Source organism: Pipistrellus hanaki, assembly GCF_964339955.1.
Source record: "Pipistrellus hanaki genome assembly, chromosome: 18".
Classification (NCBI taxonomy): Eukaryota; Metazoa; Chordata; class Mammalia; order Chiroptera; family Vespertilionidae; genus Pipistrellus; species Pipistrellus hanaki.
Genome location: NC_140520.1, coordinates 28064785 through 28085812, shown reverse-complemented (window position 1 = coordinate 28085812; position 21028 = coordinate 28064785). Strand labels below are relative to the sequence as shown.

The 21028-nt window shown below is 46.2% G+C and overlaps 1 protein-coding gene across 1 annotated transcript; it reads right to left on the bottom strand.

Moving 5' to 3' along the window:
- Positions 1–2283: 2283 nt before the first annotated feature.
- Positions 2284–19275, bottom strand: IRF6 (interferon regulatory factor 6). The gene is made up of 9 exons (XM_084865488.1): positions 19097–19275; positions 14555–14635; positions 13598–13774; positions 11074–11278; positions 9872–10000; positions 5622–5795; positions 4453–4845; positions 3680–3798; positions 2284–3015 (listed from the first exon to the last, which is right to left on the bottom strand). Exons 3-9 carry the CDS (start codon positions 13769–13771, stop codon positions 2791–2793), a joined length of 1419 nt encoding a protein of 472 aa, XP_084721614.1. The 5' UTR covers positions 13772–13774; positions 14555–14635; positions 19097–19275; the 3' UTR covers positions 2284–2790.
- Between the last annotated feature and the right edge of the window lie 1753 nt (positions 19276–21028).

The window sequence follows — 21028 nt, the reverse complement described above, 5'->3', positions numbered from 1 at the left end:
AAGATAAAAGACTTACTTAGTGCATTCATTTATTCTAACAACAAATATTTGAAAACATACTATATGTTAAGGGCTGGCATCAAAGTCCAAAAGGAACAGTCCCTACCTTCAGCAAGTGTGTAGTCAAAACACAGGTGCTGAGTAATTACAAGGAAATTGATGACTCTGAAAGAGAAAGTACAGGGTGCTCTGGCAACATTGACCAGAGACCTAATTATATGTGGTGAACCAGCACTTGCCCTCCCAAGTTACCTACAGAGGGTTCTTTTTACTTTGAGCTAACTTTGGTGGTAGAGTGGACACCATCTAACTCTTCCCAGTCTTCATCAAGGTGAAGTCAAGGAAGAAGAAGACACCAAGGGAATGAGTAGTTTAGCCACCAAAGGGGATAGTAACCTGGGTCTCCAAAAAAGAAAGGACACCCAGGATCTATCCATCAGGACCAAAGAAGGAACACTGAGGGGGCTCGGTGGAGAGCCTGCATGAGTCTCCCAGCATTCTCAAAAGGATTTTTTAAAAGAAACTGGGCTCTAGTTAAGACCCCATAAAACCACTCATCCATTCCTCTGACACGTTTATAGTTTTCATTACAGTCACATTCTAAGAGTGTGATGCTTCTTGGCACTTCAGAACACTACTTTCAATACCCAGCTTCACATTCTCTGGGCCCCAATCCAGATGGACAGCCTGGCTGTTAGCATCTCACAAAATAAGGAGAAGGGACCAGCTCAGGACTAGCTGCTCTACCCATCGACATACAGTGAGTTCTTTATCCTTTGGAGCTATGCAGACACAGACAGAGGCAGACAGACATCAAAACAAAACCCTCACTTCACCCACCCTGCAGAATAACCAAAAATATAGTTTCTATGCCTTGCATGATTTTCTGGTCTCTAGAAGCCAAATTTCAGCTCACAGCTGAACACCTCAGCGTTACCCAGATTTCTCTTGGTCAGACTTTAGTAATAGATCCTACTAGATCCCTTAGAGACCCTAAATTTGGGGCTTAAGCATTCTAAATACATCCTACTGACACCTGTGGTTAAATTGAAGCTATGGTTTTGAAATAAAACTAGCTTAACTTTTCAGCTAGCGTGACTCCAATAGCAAGTAGGAGGTGGCTTGGTTTAAGGATAGCAGACTAGACATGGGCTTTCTAAATATGGTCTGATGCCATTTCTAAATATGGTCTGACTGGTTTGGCTCAGTGGATAGAGTGTGGACCTGCAGACTGAAGGGTCCCAGGTTTGATTCCCATCCAGGGCATTTACCTTGGTTGAGGGCACATCCCCAGTAGGGGGTGTACAGGAAGCAGCTGATGTCTCTCTCATTGATATTTCTAACTTTCTATCCCTCTCCCTTCCTCTCTGTAAAAAAAAATCAGTAAAAATGTATTTTAAAAAATAAAATATTTAAAAATAATAATAAATATGGTCTGGCACCATAGCCATCAGTATTCAAGAGGATTGGGTGTGCTACCAGAGATTAGCATCATGTTTTGCTCGATGTCCTTGGAATTTAAATCATGTGTGATTTTACCCATAAAAAAAGAAGAAGGAAAAAAAGAGGTAAAGGGTCAGGGGCCTAGCAGAAGTTAACAGATAAGATCAATTCGTGGCACCTATAGATGCAAAGTTCAACACCTCATTATTCACATCCGGCTACCTCCGCTAGGGAGACAAGCAGGTTTGTGCTAAGGTGAGTCTTTTCTAGAAAAACACTTCCCAGCCCTTCTTCACCTCAGCCTTAACCCACTCAGCACCCTATTTCTCCCAAATGCAAATAACCCAAATGATAAGAAGGCTGTAAAATTCTCCAAACAACAAGGAACTGTCCCTTTTCTACTCAGCAGAGTTTTCCTAGATGCCCAGCTCATCCCCAGGTCTTCCTCAGAGAATTTTAAAAAAAAAAAAGAGGGCTCTCTCCTTTATGCAGGCTGCCAGCAAGTTACATACTCATCTGCCACACACATACACACACACACACACACACACACACACACACACACACACAGGTATCCGAGTGGTGATGAGGCAAACACCAGCCAACCAATTCATCCACAGGATCCGGGCCTTCTGTGTTGACAGCTTCCCTTTAGAAGCTCAATTTATGAGCGTTTACTCCACAGGTCGGGTGACTTTCAGACTTTGGCACCCATTTCTATTTAGATATCATGTTTGGTTTCTAGGCAACCAGCTGGCTGCCTTCCCTCACACTTCCCCCATCAGGGAGCCGGCTTACTCTACTAGCAGAACAGGTCAAACAGATCAATCCTGGACAAATCAGTGCTTGAGGGAACTTTAATGTATGCAAGAAAAAAAAAAGTGGTACAAGAACAATTCAGAAGGGTTCTGTTCCAGGCAGCTTTGCCTTGTACAAGTAGAATGAAGTCATCGAGTCAGAGTTTTAAAGCTGGCATTATTTCAGGCATCAGTCCAACCCCTTCACTTTACAGTAATGAATCTGAAGCCCAGAGGTTAAATGACCTGGTTCAAGGTCGTACATTGAGAGTAAAGCCGTAGTTAGAACCCTGGTGTCCAAATCTCCTTCTACTACAGTTCTACTACCATTTGGGACGTTTATAAAAAAAAAAAAAAAAGAAAGGGAAAGTACAAAGGGTGATTTTTCCATAAATTAAATCAACTTTTAAGAACCAGACTTATTTGGAGAGTCAGAAACTACTAACATTGTTAGAAAGAAAGCAGGTTTTACAAGCTGGTTAAATCTGAATAATAAAAAATATCCATATGTACAATATTGTAAAAAAGAGAAGGAAGATGGCATGGGTGATTACTGAGCCGGCAGGGCCGGGGGCAGCTGCATGTTGGGGGTAGACTGCATGGGCTGCCAGCTTTCCTGGGTTTGGAGGATGCGATACAGCTGCTTCAGCTGAGCAACGATGTTATCTTTGATGTCTGGAGTCGAGATCTGCAGGCGGACACTGCCACTGTCAAAGGATCGTGTGAAATCACCAGAAAACATCTCGTAGATCATCCGAGCCACCACCGGAATAACCTGTTCGGGACACAGAGCACACAGGAATCTGCTGAGGAAAGGGTATTTTTCAACAGCAGGAGTGACTCAAGATTGAAGGAAGGACCAGTGAGGCCCTAAGGGATTCCCCCACTCTAGATGTAGGATATGCCTTCATCTCTCTGAACTGTCCTACTAGGGTTTACTCTAAAAGTTGGTTCACATGAAGGTCAAGAATCTAGATGTAGCATCATATCAGGCATCTAGATAAATAACTGCTAATTTAGCAAGACTTTTACCCAGATTTCATCTATTGCCTAGTCTTGTACAAACCCAGGGGCCAAACTCAAGTGATCTTGGTTTTACTTCCCAGAATAAGATTGTGATCTTAAAGGTAATTGAAAGGTTTTTGTAAAAAAAAAAAAAAAGCTGCAAGGGTCATATCCTGTTCGGTTTCAGCAAGACTAATGTCAGTAAGAGAATGAAAGCTAAAGGTCTCCACTAAATCTGTCACCCACTTTGAGGACCTTGTATTCCCCATTGTGGACCTACTGTGCAATGTGCAAAGCTCACGTCTGCTACTCCCTCTGATGGGATTAAAACCCACTCAGTCTGATGGGTCCCTGTTCAGGGCTCTGCCTCAGACCTAGGAGCTAAAGCTTTGCTTAAAAGGTAAAGAGGTATTGACACACCCTTGTCGCCTCACCTGAACCAAGATGAGTTTCCTTTCCGGGGGTTTCCCGTCTGGCCATTCTTCTCCAAAGCATAAGTAGATCTCGAATGGCGGCTGCTTCTCTATCTGTCCTTTCTGGTGGGCAATGAGCTCTGCAGAAGGTGGAGAGCAAGTTTGGTGTACTGGGCCATTTCGTCCATAAATACCATCCTATTATGTGTCTATTCAATTTAATTAAAATTAGTTTCTTAGTCACATGAACATGCTCAATAGCCGCAAGTGGCTAGTGGCTACCATACTGAACAACACAAATACAGAACATTTTCATCATTTCAGAGGAAACCACTGAGTTAGACTTGGGGTTCAAACCGCATTGTAAAATTCACAATGCAGTGCTCTCCCTAAATTCGCCTGCTTGAATTCACCATTCTGATATTTTTCAAAGGAGAAGAGTATACGTTTTGCTGAGTATGCTGAACAGGGTCACCTTCCCAAGTTAAGGATAAAATGGTAGCATTTGGGAGCTAATGCCAAGGCTGTTTCCCTCTTCTGCCACTAAAGGTGCTAAAAACCAACCAGAAATAGCGCTTAAGTACATAGCATTGGAGTGGAATGACCTTCTTTGTTGCCCAGGTCACTTTCATTTCTCAGAACTACTGTTCTTTTCGACCTTTACTTCCTCCAGAAAAAAAAAAAATTTTTTTTTGGCTAAAATCTTTGCAGAGCCAGGAAAGTGGGAAGGAATGGAGGAAGATATATTTCCAGGGACCACTTCCCACCCATCAACCTTCTGAAAAGAGACTCACCACTGAGGAATGTTTCCAGACAAAAGAGTTTGACCTTCTTTTGCCTCTCAATCAGGTTGGGAGCAACAAGTGATGGGGCGCATGGCCCCGACCAGTACACCTTGCACTGGCACAGCCTGATGGCATAAATGGCGTGGCCGCTGACCTCGAGGATCAGTCCTCTGTCCATGACGTCTAGCAGCTTGCTGGTGAACAGCTTCTGCTTCTCATTGGTGATGTGCTCCGGACCTGGGAACTTGACCTGCTCCAGACTGACAGGACCGAAGAGCTCCTCCTGGTCAGGCATGGGACCCAGGTCCCCATAGAAGAGCCGGCAGCCCTGGGGGTTGCTCACGGTCAAGGTCTGCACATACTCCTTCCCACGGTACTGAAACTTGATGTCCAGGTCAGTCACTGCAAGATGAGAAAGGACAGTGAGAGTCCTGCTCTGCTGCTCTGCCCATTTATCCCTACGACTCAGACAAGTCCATCAAGATTGAGCCACCTTTCTAGCAGCATTCAGGAAGGCCACTGCCATAGTTATCCTTCCTGCAGCAAAGGGAGACATCAACATAACCCTGAGACAGTCACGCAAAAGGCTGTCTTGAAGCAAACAGTTCAAAGGTCCATCTATCCTATCTCTGCTCAATCACCACACCCTCTGGGCTAGAATTCCTCTAAGCTAAGGTCTGAGTCCTGGTCTTCCCATTGCATAATGAGTCTTTGTATCTATAGGCATTAGAAGGAGCTTGAAAATAAGCTATCTGGCTTGTGTCATATTTTTGTCTCATTGTTTAAAGAAACCAGAGAAACAAGAATACCAACTCATCTTTCAATATATTATAAAAAACATGCAGCTCACAGCAAACTAAATTTTCTTCAAATCCCCTAGTCAAACTGATAAAACCAGGACTCCCACCCACATAAAGGTGAGTAACCTGGAGCTGTAACCAATCAGAGCATCCTCATGGGCAGTTAGGCATAGGCTAATGTCTCTTTATTTCTGCCCTGGTAACTCGACATCCGCTGGCCTATTTCTGCATTGGTAACCCATCATCAGTTGGCCAGGAACCATGTGCAGAAGGTACCTGTGGAAAAGGTAGCTATTCTACACAAGGCAAAGAAACAGAAGCAGCAAGGGACTCTATTAGAAGCTGAAGACCCATCAAGAAAGCCCAGGGCTCACTTACTTGGAAGAGAGCTGATCCACAGCTCTGGAGAGCTGTAGAAGGGCTGTATAGGTGCCTGGGGTACTTCCATCTCCAGAGGTTCCGTTTTGGGCCACACTGCTTCAGGGCTGCAGTTGCCCACACTGCAGTTGCTTACACTACAATTGCCCACACTGGCCGGTGCCAAGGGCGAACCTAGAACAGAAGGATGTGGCTGAGCAGGCAGGGGCGCCACACATGCACAGCATCTGGTCTGAGGCTCTAACACCTAACAAAGTCAACAGACAAGAGTCAAGCACTGGACCGAGATAAATGTGGCAGCCCGTCACGGATCCCCACAACTAACACAACAAGAAACACTTGCTCCTGGGAAACCTAATCATATCGGTTCTCCCATAAACTCATAGTCATGAAAACCGCTGAAGATTAACCGAGGGGTGAGTTTTCTCTGGGGTTAAATCAGTATGGGCATGTATGAGAGGTTCCCTGTTGTAAAATTTGAACCCTGCAATTGAACAGAACTTGGTTATCTTTCATAAAATGAACTCAACAGAATCAGTTTATTAGCTTTGAGTAAGTGTTAATTTATCAGAATTCCATTAAAAACAAATACTTTTACATGCATTAATCATCTGGAAGGATACTCAAGGACCTTCCAGGGAAGGAATTGGGAGGTTCAGAGACAGGGATGGAAGGGAAACCTTCCACTGATTACCTTTTTATACCATTATGAATTTTAAATCATGTAAGTATTATTTATTCAAAAGTGACCAAATAAAGCTATTTTTAAAATAATTTTTTAAAACCCATCTATTTCTTTGCTATTGGCCGGGTTGGCTCACTCAAAAGTCTACAGATATCTCCTCCTAGCCTCACCTCTTAAGCATCTATTCTTCCACAATTCTTCTTCCTCTGCCCCAACAGCTCTGAAATCACAGAGGTTAATGTTTCTTGGACCCTTTGTCTGGTTAAATCTATGTACCCATTTTACTTTTTTGTTTTTCATATATGCCACACATCTTCCCAAAAAGGGTCCAAGGAAGCATGCAAGTATCTCATTTGACCCATAGCAGTCAGATGAAATTAGAAAAGCAGTGAAAGCTGCTCAACTGAATGCATGTCAAGGACCATTTTAGTGGGCAGTTCCAGCAAAGATGCTGCAGAGGAGCAGTTCAGCTTGTGTTGAAGCATCTTCTGGACAGCAATGGGAGAATTCAGTACCTGCCCTATCACACACTGACCTTCCAACCTCTCAACTCATCTGTCCTGGGAAGCTGAATTTAAGAAGTCTACAAAAAAGAGAACCAAGTTGGCAACATAGGTAAACGCCCATTCTTGCTGCCTCCCACATCCACATCAAAATTACAACTAAACAAAACAACTATCATCCAGAACCTCCAGAAATCTGGCTGGATGGAAGTACTTCAACTAGAGAAGTAAAGAAGAAAGCATACTGAGACTGGTAGGAAGTGCAGAGGCACAGAATGGGCTGGAGGGAGATAATTGGGAGGGAGATAGCCTCTGTGGAGGCCACCCACAGAAGCAAAGGGTCCCAGCCCCACATCAGACACCCAGCCAAGGGTTCCAAAGCTGGGGAAAAAAGTCCCTACGGGCATTAAGAACTATGGACTGTAAAAAACCAGTGTGAATTGGGCCTGAGTGACACACAGGCTGCTGTAGACCCAGCTGCTCCTCTTAAAAGGTCAGTACCCTGAACTTAATTTACAAGCTCTCACTTCCTCTGAGCTCCAGTGCCAGATGAGGCTCTGGGGGACGCAGACCCATACAGGGAGAAACTGGACTGTCTGGCATCAGGGTTGGAACTTAGAAGTGCTTACAGCAGTCTTTGTTCTGATACTGGGACCTCCCTGGTGCAGGGCTAACTGCCAGCCATTTTAGTTTGCTCCACCCTGGTGATTCCCTGAGACCCCGCCCCACCCAATTTATAATCCCACCCAATTTATAACCCTACCCAAGCTGTGAGCAGAAGCTTTTGCATATGAATGGTCTTTTTTTCCCCTCCGGCTAAAAATTTGTCAGACAAGCTACAGCTGGGTCAGGGATTCCCAAACCCATCAATAAAAGGCCCAAGACCTGGCACCAGCACCAGCCTGCCTTGCTTCACAGCTGGGCCTCGACTGGGCATTTCCAAACCCAATACAAAGAGGAGGAATCTGCAGATCTCTCTAGCTCCTGCTGGATGGCCCCAGGCAGTGGCTTTGCACCTCCCTGGAGACCCAAGAGCCAGTGTACCCAGTGGTCAGTGTGAGACCATACCACATTACAACTCTTCACATGCATAAGCAACATATTCAAGGGCAGACTTAGGAAACGCCAAAGCCCCACTGAAGCAAGTCCTGCTCTGTAAGGGTGTCTCCTACACAGCAGTTCTCCCACTGTAGTCACAGCTGGTCCCCACAGCCAATTGGCCTGGAGCTCAATTCCTCTCAGTGACACCAACAGCAATCAAAGTTCAACTACAACAAAACTGTGCACACAGCCCACAAAGGGGTGTTCTAACAGTGTCCACCTCAGGTGATTGGGTAAGCTGAGCCACAGGCCCTATAGGCACCTACACAAGGCCTCTCTATCAACTAAAAGAGATTTAGCAGCTACCCAATACATAGACACAAACACAGGGAAGCAGCCAAAATGCAGACACAAAGATGACACAAATGCAAGAAATGAAAGAAAGCAAACTACTGGATATAGAGACCACAATTATAAGGATACTCAAGAATCTTCTAGAAACCTCTGAGGCACTTGGATTTTCAAGCATCTTAGTGATAATGCCAAAAAGAAAAGGACCAGTCAAAAACTAAGCATACACTGACTGAAATAAAGAATAATATAGGGGGATTCAACATTGCCTAGAGGATCCCGAGAATCAAATCAATGATTTGAAATCAAGGAAGGATAAAATACCCAATCAGAAAAGCAAAATGAAAAACAAAAGAATATGAAGATAGTATAAGGAGCCTTTGGGACAACTTCAGGCCTACCAACATCTGAATTACAGAGTGCCAGAAGAAGAGAGAGAGCAAGATATTGAAAACTTATTTGAAGAAATAATAACAGAAAATTTCCCCTACCTGGTGAAAGAAATAGACTTACAAGTCCAGGAAGCACAGACAACCCCAAACAAGAGAAATCCAAAGAGGACCATACCAAGACACATCATAATTAAAATGTCAAGGTCAAAACAAAGAGAATCTTAAAAGCAGCAAAAGAAAAACAGTTCCCTACAAGAGAGTGCTCATACAACTGTCAGCTGATTTCTCAACAGAAACTATGCCAGCCAGAAGGGAGTGGCAAAAAATATTCAAAGCGATGAATAACAAGAACCTACAACTAAGATTACTCTACCCAGCAAAATTATATTTAGAATTGAAGGTCAGATAAAAAGCTTCACAGACAAGAAAAAGTTAAAGGACTTAATCACCACCAAACCAGTATTATACGAAATGCTGAAGGGTATTCTTTAAGAAGAGGAAGAAAAAGAAAAAGTTAAAGATAAAAAATATGAACAACAAAGTGACAACAAATACATATCTATCAACAATTAAATGTAAAAATTAAAAAGTCTGATGAATAGAACAAACTGGTGAATGGAATAGAATCAAGGGCATGGAAATAGAACAGACTGATGATTCTCAGAAGTAAAGGGGTGTGTGGGTGGGTTGTGTAGGGAGAGATTAAACAAAGATCATATATGCATGTATGCATTACCTATGGACACAGACAATAGGGTGTTGAGGGCCTGGGGTAGGATAGGAATCAGGTAGAGGGGAGTTATTGGGGGGTGGAGGTGGGGGGGAGAGGGACATCTGTAATAATCTCAACAATAAAGATTAATTTTTTTTAAATTATTTAAAAATCCACAAAAGAAAAGTCCCTAGCAGATCAATCCTATCAGAGCCAAGAAATGAGGGCTGTAGAAACCACACATTCCCATCACAGAGCCTTAGCTGAGTAGACCCTGTTCAGGAAGTGACAAAATTTATATTGAGGAAAAGGGCAGAAGAGTCTGCCTACAATTCATGAAAACGATGCCTGCAACTTGGCCTGAAAGAAATCAGCAAAATGTATAAAGTTTTGTATGTGGGACTGAGAATTAGTAAAAAATTTTAACTGGGCTAGCAGAGTTCCCTTGCCTATGACCCCCATTTGCTAACAGACCAGCAGCCTGGCTCCCAGTGCAGTGGTGGGGTCAGCGGGAGCAAGGTCAAAGCCCTCCTCACCCCTCTTGTCCACCTATCACCCCTACTCACCATTGATGTTCAGAAAGGGAAAGGTGTCCTGGATGGGAACATGGTGCTGTGACTGATCCAGCTCATCTTCCTCATCTTCTTCATCCACATCATTATCCTTCTCATCCCAAGGAGCAGATCCAGTGGATCCTACCAAGAAACAGGCACACAGCTGCAAGTGAACCCCTCAGGTTCCGCTGTGAGTGCTGCAGCTACCCCACTGCACAAGCTAGGGACAGCTAGCACAGGGGGTCTCCAGGCTCAGTGTGCACCCTCAGTGCCCTAATCAAAAAGAGTGGAAGCTGAGGATAAGTGTATCCCTGGTTCCAACTCTTCCCACAGAGCCCTTATGTAAGCTCTCTTCCCCTCCCCTATTAAGGAACTGTATCCCTTACTCCCTTCTACAGAAATCTCTTAATTTGTATTCTAACCCTCTTCCTACACATTAGCATCTCTTTTAAGAACTTCAGGACACCAACTTCTCTCCTTTGTAAGCTTAATGTGAGAACAGACCCTTCCCTCCTGGCAGGGCCTAACCAGATCCGCTGAGGACAAATCAAAATTATCTGGCTCTCAAAAAATAAATAAAAATAAATATCGGGCTCTTAATCACTTCTTGTTAAGGATTGGGTATATAGCAGGATCAGGTGGTATTCTCTTAGTAAAAGTATCCTACAACTAAATGGCCACTCACATCAACATTTATAAAGAGAACTTAGGAGCTTTTACATGTTACGTCAATTGATTCTTGCAATAGCCTTTGAACTAGGCAAGAAAGATGAGCATCCCTATTTTACAGCTGAAAAACTGAGACTCGCTCGGTCAAATGCCTTGAGTCAATGTCCCACAAGTAGTGAAGGGACAAGAACCAGCTTTAGAACTCAAACCTTCTAGGTTTTATCTCTTCTTTCTTCTAAACTACCTGGCCTCTGTCCTTCGTGCTAAGTCCCAAGTAGCTATTTTTTTGGTAGAAATCTATGTTATACTCCCTCTACCTTCTAAAGCTTTAAGCAATCAGGCTAGTACCTATCCCCCTAAATGAGCAAGAAGATTTTGCTGAGTTTACATCTTCTGTTCTCTGGGTCCCTCCTAGGGAAAGGCTTTCTTGCTTTACCAGTCTTAAATGTAAAAAGCCAAGCAATTTTCAAGTCAACTATTTCTTTAAGAGTCCAGCCTAGAACTTGACAAATGATCCACCTTCTCCCCAGCAGCTGAGGCCTCACCTGGGTTAATGATGGAGCCCTGGGGCTGGGGGATGTCACACACTTGATATATCTTCACTGGATTCATGGGCACCTCCTTGGTGCCATCATACATCAAGTTGAATTCCCTGCTCTTGTTGAGAGCACAGCGGAGCTGGGCCTTCCATTTAGCCGGGTCAGGGTCATCCACCCCTTCCTGGTACTTCCCTGTCTCCACAGCCCAGGCCTGAGGAATAGGAAACTGCAGTGAGTGCCTACTAATGCCCAGAAACATTGCAAAGTCTGTTCACCCTCTCTCACACAGCAGACACACACACACACACACACACACACACACACACACACACACACACCAGGGCCTACACAGATGACATGGAGGATCCATACTGATGCAGCAGAAGGTAGCACCCACCACAAGGCCATCACTGTGATTTATAAATATCACTTGTTCAAACCTGTTCTGAGTCATACTTCTGAGGTTCTGGCCATTGTACAGGTCCCTATTTCTCTTCCTAAGATGGAAATAGCCCCTGCATTTTTATGATCATTTATGAGTCCCTTCCCATACGTTTTTCATTCAATTTTCACAACAATCCTTGCAAGGCAAGCAAGACCGGGTTCATCCCCATTTTACTGAAGGGAAATCTAAATCCCAAGGAGATTGTGTGACTTGCTCAAGACCACACATGCAATTGATGGTAGCAGGACCCGAAGACAGGTCTTGCAATTCCCAGTCAGAAGGGGCAGGATGAAAATGGGGAAGAAGATAGGCCTGGGTTCCAATCATGACCCCACCAGGTCCTGGCTGTGTGACTTCAGCAAGCTACTTAGCCCTTCAGAGACTCAGCTTCTGCATCTACAACCTTCCAGAGCTGTGAGAAATAAATGGCATAATGGACCTAGCGTGTGGGTCAGGCACCCACTTAAGGCTAGCGCCCCCACCCTTATCCCACCATCCTGTCAAAGGCCAGTCAGAGCTTTGGATCTGTGAAAGCAGCCTCACTTTTCTCCTAACTTCCAAAGCTCTCCCTTAGCATCCTGCAAACACATACACAGAAATGACAAAGCAGCTTCCCACCGCCCCCTTTTCTCAAGCCCTAAGCACGCAGATTGCTCTTCTGAGTGGGGCTTCCAGGAACCAGCCTCTCCCTCCATAGCCAGCCACCACCAGATACGTCAACAGCAAACCCCATTTCAGACCAGCTGGACAGGCAGGGTAGGCCCATCCCCCCTCCGTGCCAACTCAAACGGATGTTTTCCTATCCCTATTGTATCATTATTTAATTTTAAATTAAGTGCTCATTTACTTATTCGGGCCAACTTTCTCTCTGCCTCCTCTCTCTACACCTGACATAACTGAGTCGGGTGGGAGACATCTCCAGGATGGCTCTCCTTTAAGATGTGAGCCCACCTTTCCCGGTCCAATCTCAGCAAGATCTTGACAGGCCCACAGTAGAGACTGAATTTCACTTCTGACTTGCAGCTTACAGTCAGGAAACAAAGCGTGAATTCACTTCTTGGTGTCTTGGGGGTGCAGTAACGAAAGTTACTCACGAGCTGGAAGACTGACCAGCACAGAGAAGTTGATCTGGGGATGAGGTGCAGGCTCGCAAGTTACCAACCACATCACACCCCTGCCCACAGCAGCTTCCCACCTACGTCTGGCCAAGTCAGCTCTGGTTTCACTTAACATTTGTAACCTGCCAGGTGGTTAAAACTTGTTTTCAGTTAAGTAAAATGACTCTTGTATCACAACAAATTTTTTTTAATGTAATTTTCAATTTTTAAAATTTTAAATTATTTTTCAATTACAGTTGAGGTATAAAATTATATTAGTTTCAGGTATACAACATGGTGATTAGACACTTATATAATTCATGAAGTGATCCCCCTGATAAGTGTAATACCCACCCAACACCATACATAGTTATTTCAATATTATTGACCATATCCCCTATGCTGCTTTTTATTTATAGAAAAGATATTTATTTATAGGAAAAATAATGAAAACATAATTAAATCACTAATTTTTAAGCAGAGGCATGGATAGGGCAAAATATGTCAATATCAAAAGAAAAACTTGCAAAGGGTCCTCTACACCCATCCTACAGATTATGCTAGGAGCCTGATGACAGACACTCAGTAGTCCTGCCCTGGTCTGAAGAGCCATTCCCAGGCCCAAATACCTTTCTTTTGTAGCAAGAACCCCGAGGGAATAAAGAGGAAGAGTCCATTGCTGACACTTGGGAGCTTTTGGAACAACTCACAGGAGTTTGGCCAACCTTACCCCGGATCCTTTGGAATGTGAATTGAGTGCCTTGGACCAGCGGGAAAGAATAAATGACCTCATCCATCACAGACGTGCCCCAACAGGAGAAATTACTATGCCTGTGAAGTTTGGGCACCCCCATCATAAACACTGTTGCATCAGCGTTTTGGATTTAGGGTATTCCTCATGTCAAAAGAGAAACCAGAACATAACATAAAACATAAAACCCAACAGAGAGAATGGAAAACATGTAAGTCAAATGGTGAGGCTCTTTACCTTGAAGATGGTATTTTCCTCCTCCTGTTGGGGGCTGTGCCTGGTGGCATGTTTCCAGGGAATCTGGAAGCGTTTGGAGTCCCTGTGCAGCCAGATGAGCCCAGGGTACAGGCCACTGTCCACCTGGGCCACCAGCCAGGGCTTCAGCCGGACTCTGCGGGGGTGGAGGGCCATGATCTGGGTGGGGGAGGGGGAAGAGATGGGGAGAACAGGAGAATGAGGCCAGTTGCTGGGAACTTTTCCCATCACTGTTCCCTTATGATAGAGCTACAGTTTCATTAGATTACAGCAGAGAAACTAAATATGGGAATAAACTGTGCCAGGTGGGGAAGGAAAGAAAAGAGGTTAAAGGGTTCTTTTGATTCTTATTCCAAAGCCATTTATACTTCATGCTCTAGCCAAATCAGACTTATCATGTAAGCAGATCACATTTCTTCTATTTAAATCCTGGAGCAGAAAAATGAAAAGATGATGTCATCTCTGCTGGAACACAGTCCTTCCTGAAGTACCAAGGGCTTTAGAAGAGAAAGAAAATTACTCTTTTCTTTTTGATATGTTTTTTATTGATTTAAGAGAGAGGGAGAGAGAGATAGAAACATTGATGAAATAATTATTGACCAGTTGCCTCCTGCACACGCCCCTCCCCCCGCCCCCCATTGGAGATCGAGCCCACAATCCGGGCATGTGCCCTAACCAGGAATCGAACTGTGACCTCCTGGCTCATAGGTCAACCACGGATCCACCCCAACCAGGTGAAAATTATTCTTTTCAAACTTGTCTCAGGAGACGGAAGAAAAATCATTATGGAAACAATAAGGATATGGGCACAAACCTGAAACATGCTCTCTTTTTAGATAACTAAAGATAAATGGTAATATTTTAGTAAGAAACGATACCTTCATGGCTCGGGGCAGAGAGGGGAGGAGGGGGGGTCCCAGTTCCAAAGTCCTCACTTACATAGAGCAGGTAGTATATCCACCAGGATCTGAAGAGCTGGGCTTTGAGTCAGCTGTCCTTTCTCTGGGCCACCCAAAGATTCTGTACAGAAAAAAAAAAAAGGGAGGGGGGGCTGATTTGGTTATCCACAGAACAATCTAGTGCGTGGAAAAGGACCTGGGAACGCTGGAGACAAAGGCTCTGAGGACCCTGCCCTGCAGCCGAGTCTGGTCAAGCTCAGAAACCCTAGAACCGTGGTCAGCAAACTCATTAGTCAACAGAGCCAAATATCAACAGTACAACAATTGAAATTTCTTTGGAGAGCCAAATTTCTTAAACTTCTTCTAACGCCACTTCTTCAAAACAGACTTGCCCAGGCCGTGGTATTTTGTGAAAGAGCCACACTCAAGGGGCCAAAGAGCCCCATGTGGCTCGAGAGCCGCAGTTTGCCAACCACAGATGGCCTCCTGACCCGGGTCTGCTTATTTCCCAGAGGCTGGGGTGAGCTGGCTGGTTGCAGGAGCCAGCCTGGGTAAAGTCTGCAATTAAATCTCATAAAAATACCCAGACATAGCAGATAGCACTGGAGGCAGCCTTCGCTCACAACAGTAAACAAAGGTTTGATCATGTGCCCAAAGGAAAAGCTCGTCACTGAAGAATTGTTTGCCTGGAATGCTGTCCTTAGAGTTTTATTATTTATTTTTTTGGTGTTCTTATTTTAGTTTGTTTTTATGTAAGGTGAGAAAGAAACACCTAAAAACTAACATTCATTCAGCAAATAGTTGGCCATCAGCTATTGAGTGTCCAGCACTCTGCTAGTTACTAAGCACTAAAGCTCAATGTTTCCATCAGACTCCTTCCTGAAGAAATCCACATGAGAACTGCTCAAGCCCCATAAAGCCCTGAGGAGGAAAGGAAGACAAATAAGTCGCCTTTATCCCCAGAAAGACCCCTACCTGGATCACAGTTCAGAAACCAAATCGGTTGAGACAGTGAAAGGCTCCCATTCAGAGGTGCTTAGCTGAGGGGCTGGACCATAACTCCGCTTCTCTCCCCAGCTAGACTTCCATCCAATGGGGGAAAACCCAATGCCAACTCAGCCCTGGCACTTTAAGAGCAAGGCAAGACCTGCTCTCACCTGAGCCTTCTGACCCAATTACCATCTCCTGCAACTGAAACCTTCCCCCTGGGGAGCACAGCTCAGTGGGTAGGTGAGGCTGGTTGGCATGCAGAATTCAAGTGCCCCCTGTTCCCCCACCCCCCTGGTCTTGGCCTTGGTTTAGGTTGTTTTGCAGGGCAGCAACACAAGCCATCAAAGCCCAGAGACCATTACCTTATAAGGAGGAGGAAACACATTCTCCCAAGGGCAAGTTCTACTTTCTCCTCCTCAGTCCTAGCCTACTGGGAGGGGGAGGGGCAAGGGAAGGATGAAAAGAATAGAAGAATGGGCAGCCAACCAGTCAACCTAGCGAGGGGCTTTGGAGAATGTATATTGCAAAGCATCCAAGTCCTGTGTCTGGGCCTGTCTGACACGTGAAATCGACCTGTTGATGGATCATGGACTTTGAAGAAAAGTGTTTATTCTAGTTGATCCACAGCCCATGAAGAAAAAATTAAGGCAACCAGGTCAACACGAGGAACTGCACATAGTGATGGGGAAGGAGAAGCAGCCACCCATAGAGACGGGTGATTAAGATCTAGAGCCCTGGTTCCCAGCGTTCTCCCGAGATGGCCGTACCCGAGAGCAACCCGCCCCAGCTTGCCCTCCTCCACCTTCTGGAAGTCAGCCAAGATCTCCCCCATCTGCCACCCAGTAACTAAGACTCTGAAAACAGGCAGAGAGGGGGGAAATGGAAGCAACCAAATAACAGAGGAGAATGGCTAATTACATGTTCACAGGCTGCAATATTAAGCAGCTATTAAGAACGGGGCAGCTGAATAATTTTTATTGTATTCGGGGAAAATGTTTACAATATGAAGTTAAGGGAGAAAATGCAGCATATGCTATTGACTGCCCAGTAGTATCTCCATCTTGTAACAACATGCATGTGGATCCGTGTACAGGTACACACAGAATTTTAAAAGGGAAATGAAAGAATACACCAATGCAACGAGACATTCGCAATGGTTACCTGGTGACAGGATCATGAGTGAATTTTATACTTGCCTATATATTTTTATATATGATTCATCTTTTCCTGCAATGACATGTTTCCATTTATACTTTTTTAAAAAAACTACGAGTACTATTCCTTTTAACCACAGGAAGCTAAGACATTTCTTGGCCACTGTAAGGTATAGAACAGTGGTTCCCAACCTTTTTGTGGCCATGCCCCATCTAAGCATCTGTAAAATCCTGATTCCCCCCCCCCCCCCGTGACATATGTTTCTCATTATTCAAAAAGTGAAGTCCTCTTCACGTGGAGGAAGCCTAAAAGGCCAGTAACTTGGTCTAAACAAGCTTCCAAAGAACATGGCATCCATGAAAGAGAAAAATAAGAGAATGAAAGCACAGGTGAAGGACTGAGGAAGAAATTGTTAAAAATAATAATAATAATATGAAGTGATATGAAAAAGTAGCAAATGAAGTTTCAAAACATAATAGAGAACTGAAATACATAAACATGTCACAATATATATTTAGATGCTGTATTTGAGGCCCCTGGGACCATAAGAAATGCAACAACAACAAAAAATTCACTGTTAATAACACATTCTCAAATTGCCCCCCTTAAAAATCAAATTGCCCCCCTCCTCCTGTGGGGCTTGTGCCCCACGTAGGGAACTACTGGTACAGAAGACGATGGCCTTCAACAGATGAGACCATGGTAACAACAACCCTTTTTATCTACACAGGTTTTACAGTTTTTACATGTATTTTTACTTAATGTGTCTGATTCCATCCCCATTTGTAGCTGGGTTAACTGAGACACAGAAAAGTTAAGCGCTGTATCTGGGGCCTGGATCCAGCACCCCTGAATCAATGTGCTGTACCAAGTCCTGCCACTGCACCCCGCCATCCAAATCTCTCCCTTCTACACACCGAAACAGTGAACCAAAAACACCAACAAAGATGCCAACAGCATGGAGAGCCAATGAAGCGGCTGGGAGAAGACTACATGACACCCCCTTCAAACACACTCAGATCAGAGTTCTCTTTCCAATCACCCTCACCACCCAAATCCCAATGCCCACAGAACCACCTCGGCCCAGTTGAACTCAGCCCTGGCATCTCTAGCTGCCATCCCAGCGAAATTCAAGGCCTGTGTATCCAACATGTATTGAACCAGCCAAAGAGCAAAAATGCTAACCTACCGCCTCCCTTCATACTGGGCACTGAGCAGGCACATTTTCAACCTCCCCCAGGCACTAACCATGCGCTCTCATACCCCCATTCCAGGGGGCCAGGCCCTCTATAAACACCCCACTGCCCCCTCTGCAGCTCCTGCCCAGACAAGTTTCCAGCGGCCACAGCTACCCCAAAGCTGAGATCCGGCTGTCAGAGGTTTTCCGCAGAATAAAACACACCGCTATTTTTTGCAGATGGGCCTCAGCGGCAGTCCTGTTTTTTCCCTGCCTCCCGGAGAGAACTGAAATGCCAACTTCCAGGTTCCCAGTCGGGCCTCCTTTAGCTCACCCTGCTCAGGGGTAAATTCTGGGTTGACAGCCATAATCCCCGTGCCCTTCTTCTCTGCTGGACTGAATTTGGGGGCCAGCGAGGGGGGGAAGCGCAGGGTACTGGGTGCTGCTGTCCTCATTCCTAAAGGACGATCCAGGCTCCCCAGCAGCCTTCTTCCTCTCCCTCCCCAGGCTTCCACTTTCCATCGAGAGCAGGGCTGGGGCAGGGATGACCCCTTTACCACCGAGCAGGCTCCCTGTAAAGTGTGACCCCTCAGGCCTCCCTTCCAGCCCGGCCTGGGAGACTTTCCACATTTCTCCACCCCACCGGCCCTCCAGCCCGGACGACGGGAAGAGGCCTCACCCGCAGCAACCACGCCCGGCGGCACCCTCCCAGCACCCAGCCTGTCTACTTGGAAATGCACAGGTGTCTCCCAGGGTGGGAACCGGGCTGTGCCAAACAAACCCCGGGAGAGAAAACAAACTGGCTGAAGGCCTTCTTGGCCGGCCCCCACCCCCGATCTCCCCCAAACACCCACCAGCACCCAAGGCCCGCGGGCCTGGGAATTCCCCTCTTGGGAAATACGGAGGCCGGTGGCCCAGCGAGCCTGCAGAGGGTGGAGGCTCCTTCGGCTCCATCCGACGGCGGGTGGGTGGCAGGAGCCGAGGGCGGGTGGGGCGGGGAGGGAAAGGGAGAGTCGACCGAGTGTGGGGTTGGGGAGCGCCCAGCGCTGCGGGGCTCGGGCACCCCAAAAGCTACCTGGAGAAGGACGACAGTCAAACCCACAGGCTATCCCCACCCCACCCCAAAAAAGTACAGATGTCCCCAAGTTTTTCTAACCCCGCACACTCAGGAGCGGACCTTTCTCCACTGGCGGAGTGTCCCTCCCAACCACCCCTACCCCCCAAAACCCCAGATTAGCCTCCAGAAGCTGGCGTCCCCACCTTTCCTCAATCCGGCTACCAGAAGCGGACGTCCCCCCGAACCATGTCCCCAGCTGCGATCGCCCGTCGCCGCCGCGCTCCTCGACAGGTCGGGCAGGTAGCACCGGGCTCCGCGCAGGCAGGGAGTGCGGGCTCGGCTCCCGGTCCCGCTCCGGCGCTTACCTGCTCCGCCCAGGTGCGCCCGGCCCACGTCATCGCCGCCCCCCAGGCGCCACCTGGCCACGCCCCCCAGGTGTGGTCACGCCCCCCGCTCTCCCGATTGGCCGGTTGCGAAAAATATGACACTCCGTGCTGGCGGGCGGCCCCGCCCCTCTCCTTACCTGCACAGAGAAAATGTGCAGATTCAGGCTCACTCACACTTTGTGCCCCGGGGGGGAGGGGGGGAGGGTGTGGTGGTGGTCCAGGGCACTGGAAGCGACGGGGAGGTCAGAACTAAGTCTAGAGAGGGTGCCACCTCGCCTTCATGCCCCATAAGTACCCTGCTGGGTGGAGACTGTTCACCCCAGATTCAAGGTTTAGGGATTGGAGGTGGCCCCGGCCATCCGTGGGCCTGTGCAAGCAGGATATGCGGAAGGGACTCGGGGTCTCCCCCAGAGCAGGAATCCCGCCCGGACTCCGCCTCTTACCTGGGTGACCTTGGCTGAGTGTCCTGCGTCTCGGTTTCCTCGTCTATTCAGTCACGCTCCGGTAAAAATGAAAAGCAAGGCAAGGCGTCTGGAGATTCGCACCCAATTGTTTATCTCATTTCAAAGTACTGGGATTCAAAGCCCAACTCCCTCGATTACCACAGACTCAGGGAAAGTTTCTAAGCTACCCAGACCCCGGTTTCTTATCTGAGCTGGAACAAGGTAAATCATAGCTCCCTGCTCAAAGGATCTTGTGGGGATTCAGTAAGTTACTTAATATAAAGTGATCGGAACGGTATTTGGCACTCGTTGAGCGCTATATAAATAATTGTCATGTCTATTAGTGTATAAGGATAAAGAGTACCATTCAGGCAGAGCCTCACAGAACAAGATGAAATCTCCAGTTATTGCCTGAAATTCAAGGCCTGTAGATCCCATAACAGGCACTTGATGAGAGAACCCCAGTCCAGACAGAATACGTGCTTACAGTGAGCTGTGCACCACTGCACGAGACCCCAGCTGCACTGGGCTGTCATCAGTAAGAATGGCATAAAGGTCAAAACTGGTTTGGCTCAGTGGATAGAGTGTCGGCCTGCGAACTGAAAGGTCCCAGGTTCCATTCTGGTCAAGGGCATGTACATTGGTTGCAGGCACATCCCCATTAGGGGTTGTGCAGGAGGCAGCTGGTTGATGTTTCTCTCATCATCAACCTATCTAGCTCTCTATCCCTCTCCCTTCCTCTCTGTAAAAAAAACACAAAACAAACAAACAAACAAAAATAAAATAAAATGTATTTTTTAAAAGACCTAAAAAAAAAAAAAAAAAGAATGGGCATAAGCAGAGTACTTAGGTGTTGGAGTTTAAAGCACTGAGTGAGAGACCATAGAGGGGGAGCATTACGTTTGAGCAGTGTCTCCCTAAATTCAAATGTTGAAGTCCCATAACCTCCAGTATCTCAGAATCTGACCTTACTTGGAGAAAGGGTCCTTACAGAGCTCATCAAGTGAAAATGGAATCCTTAGGATGGATTCTGCTCACCTTATAACTGGTCCTTATGAAAAAGGGAAATTTGGACACAGAGACGGGCACAGAGAGAAGATGGCATTTACAAGCCAAGGAGAGGCCTGGAACAGATCCTTCCCTCAAAGCCCTCAGAAGGAACCAAGCTTACAGACACTTTGATTTTGAACTTCTAGCCTCAGGAAGCGGGAGACAGTACGTTTCTGTTGTTTAAGCCACCCAGTCTCTGGTGCGTTGCTTCAGAAGACCTAGCAACCTGATGCAGATAGGCTGGAGAGCTCCAGAT

What these genes read in the sequence shown, in the direction of transcription:
- IRF6 (XM_084865488.1), bottom strand. Translation starts at nt 13,771, where the DNA reads ATGGCCCTCCACCCCCGCAGAGTCCGGCTGAAGCCCTGGCTGGTGGCC. An exon ending in AGGAAAATACCATCTTCAAG is followed by an intron (nt 11,279 to 13,597) that starts GTAAAGAGCCTC and finishes CCTATTCCTCAG; the next exon opens with GCCTGGGCTGTGGAGACAGG. An exon ending in TCCCTTTCTGAACATCAATG is followed by an intron (nt 5,796 to 9,871) that starts GTGAGTAGGGGT and finishes CTTCTGTTCTAG; the next exon opens with GTTCGCCCTTGGCACCGGCC.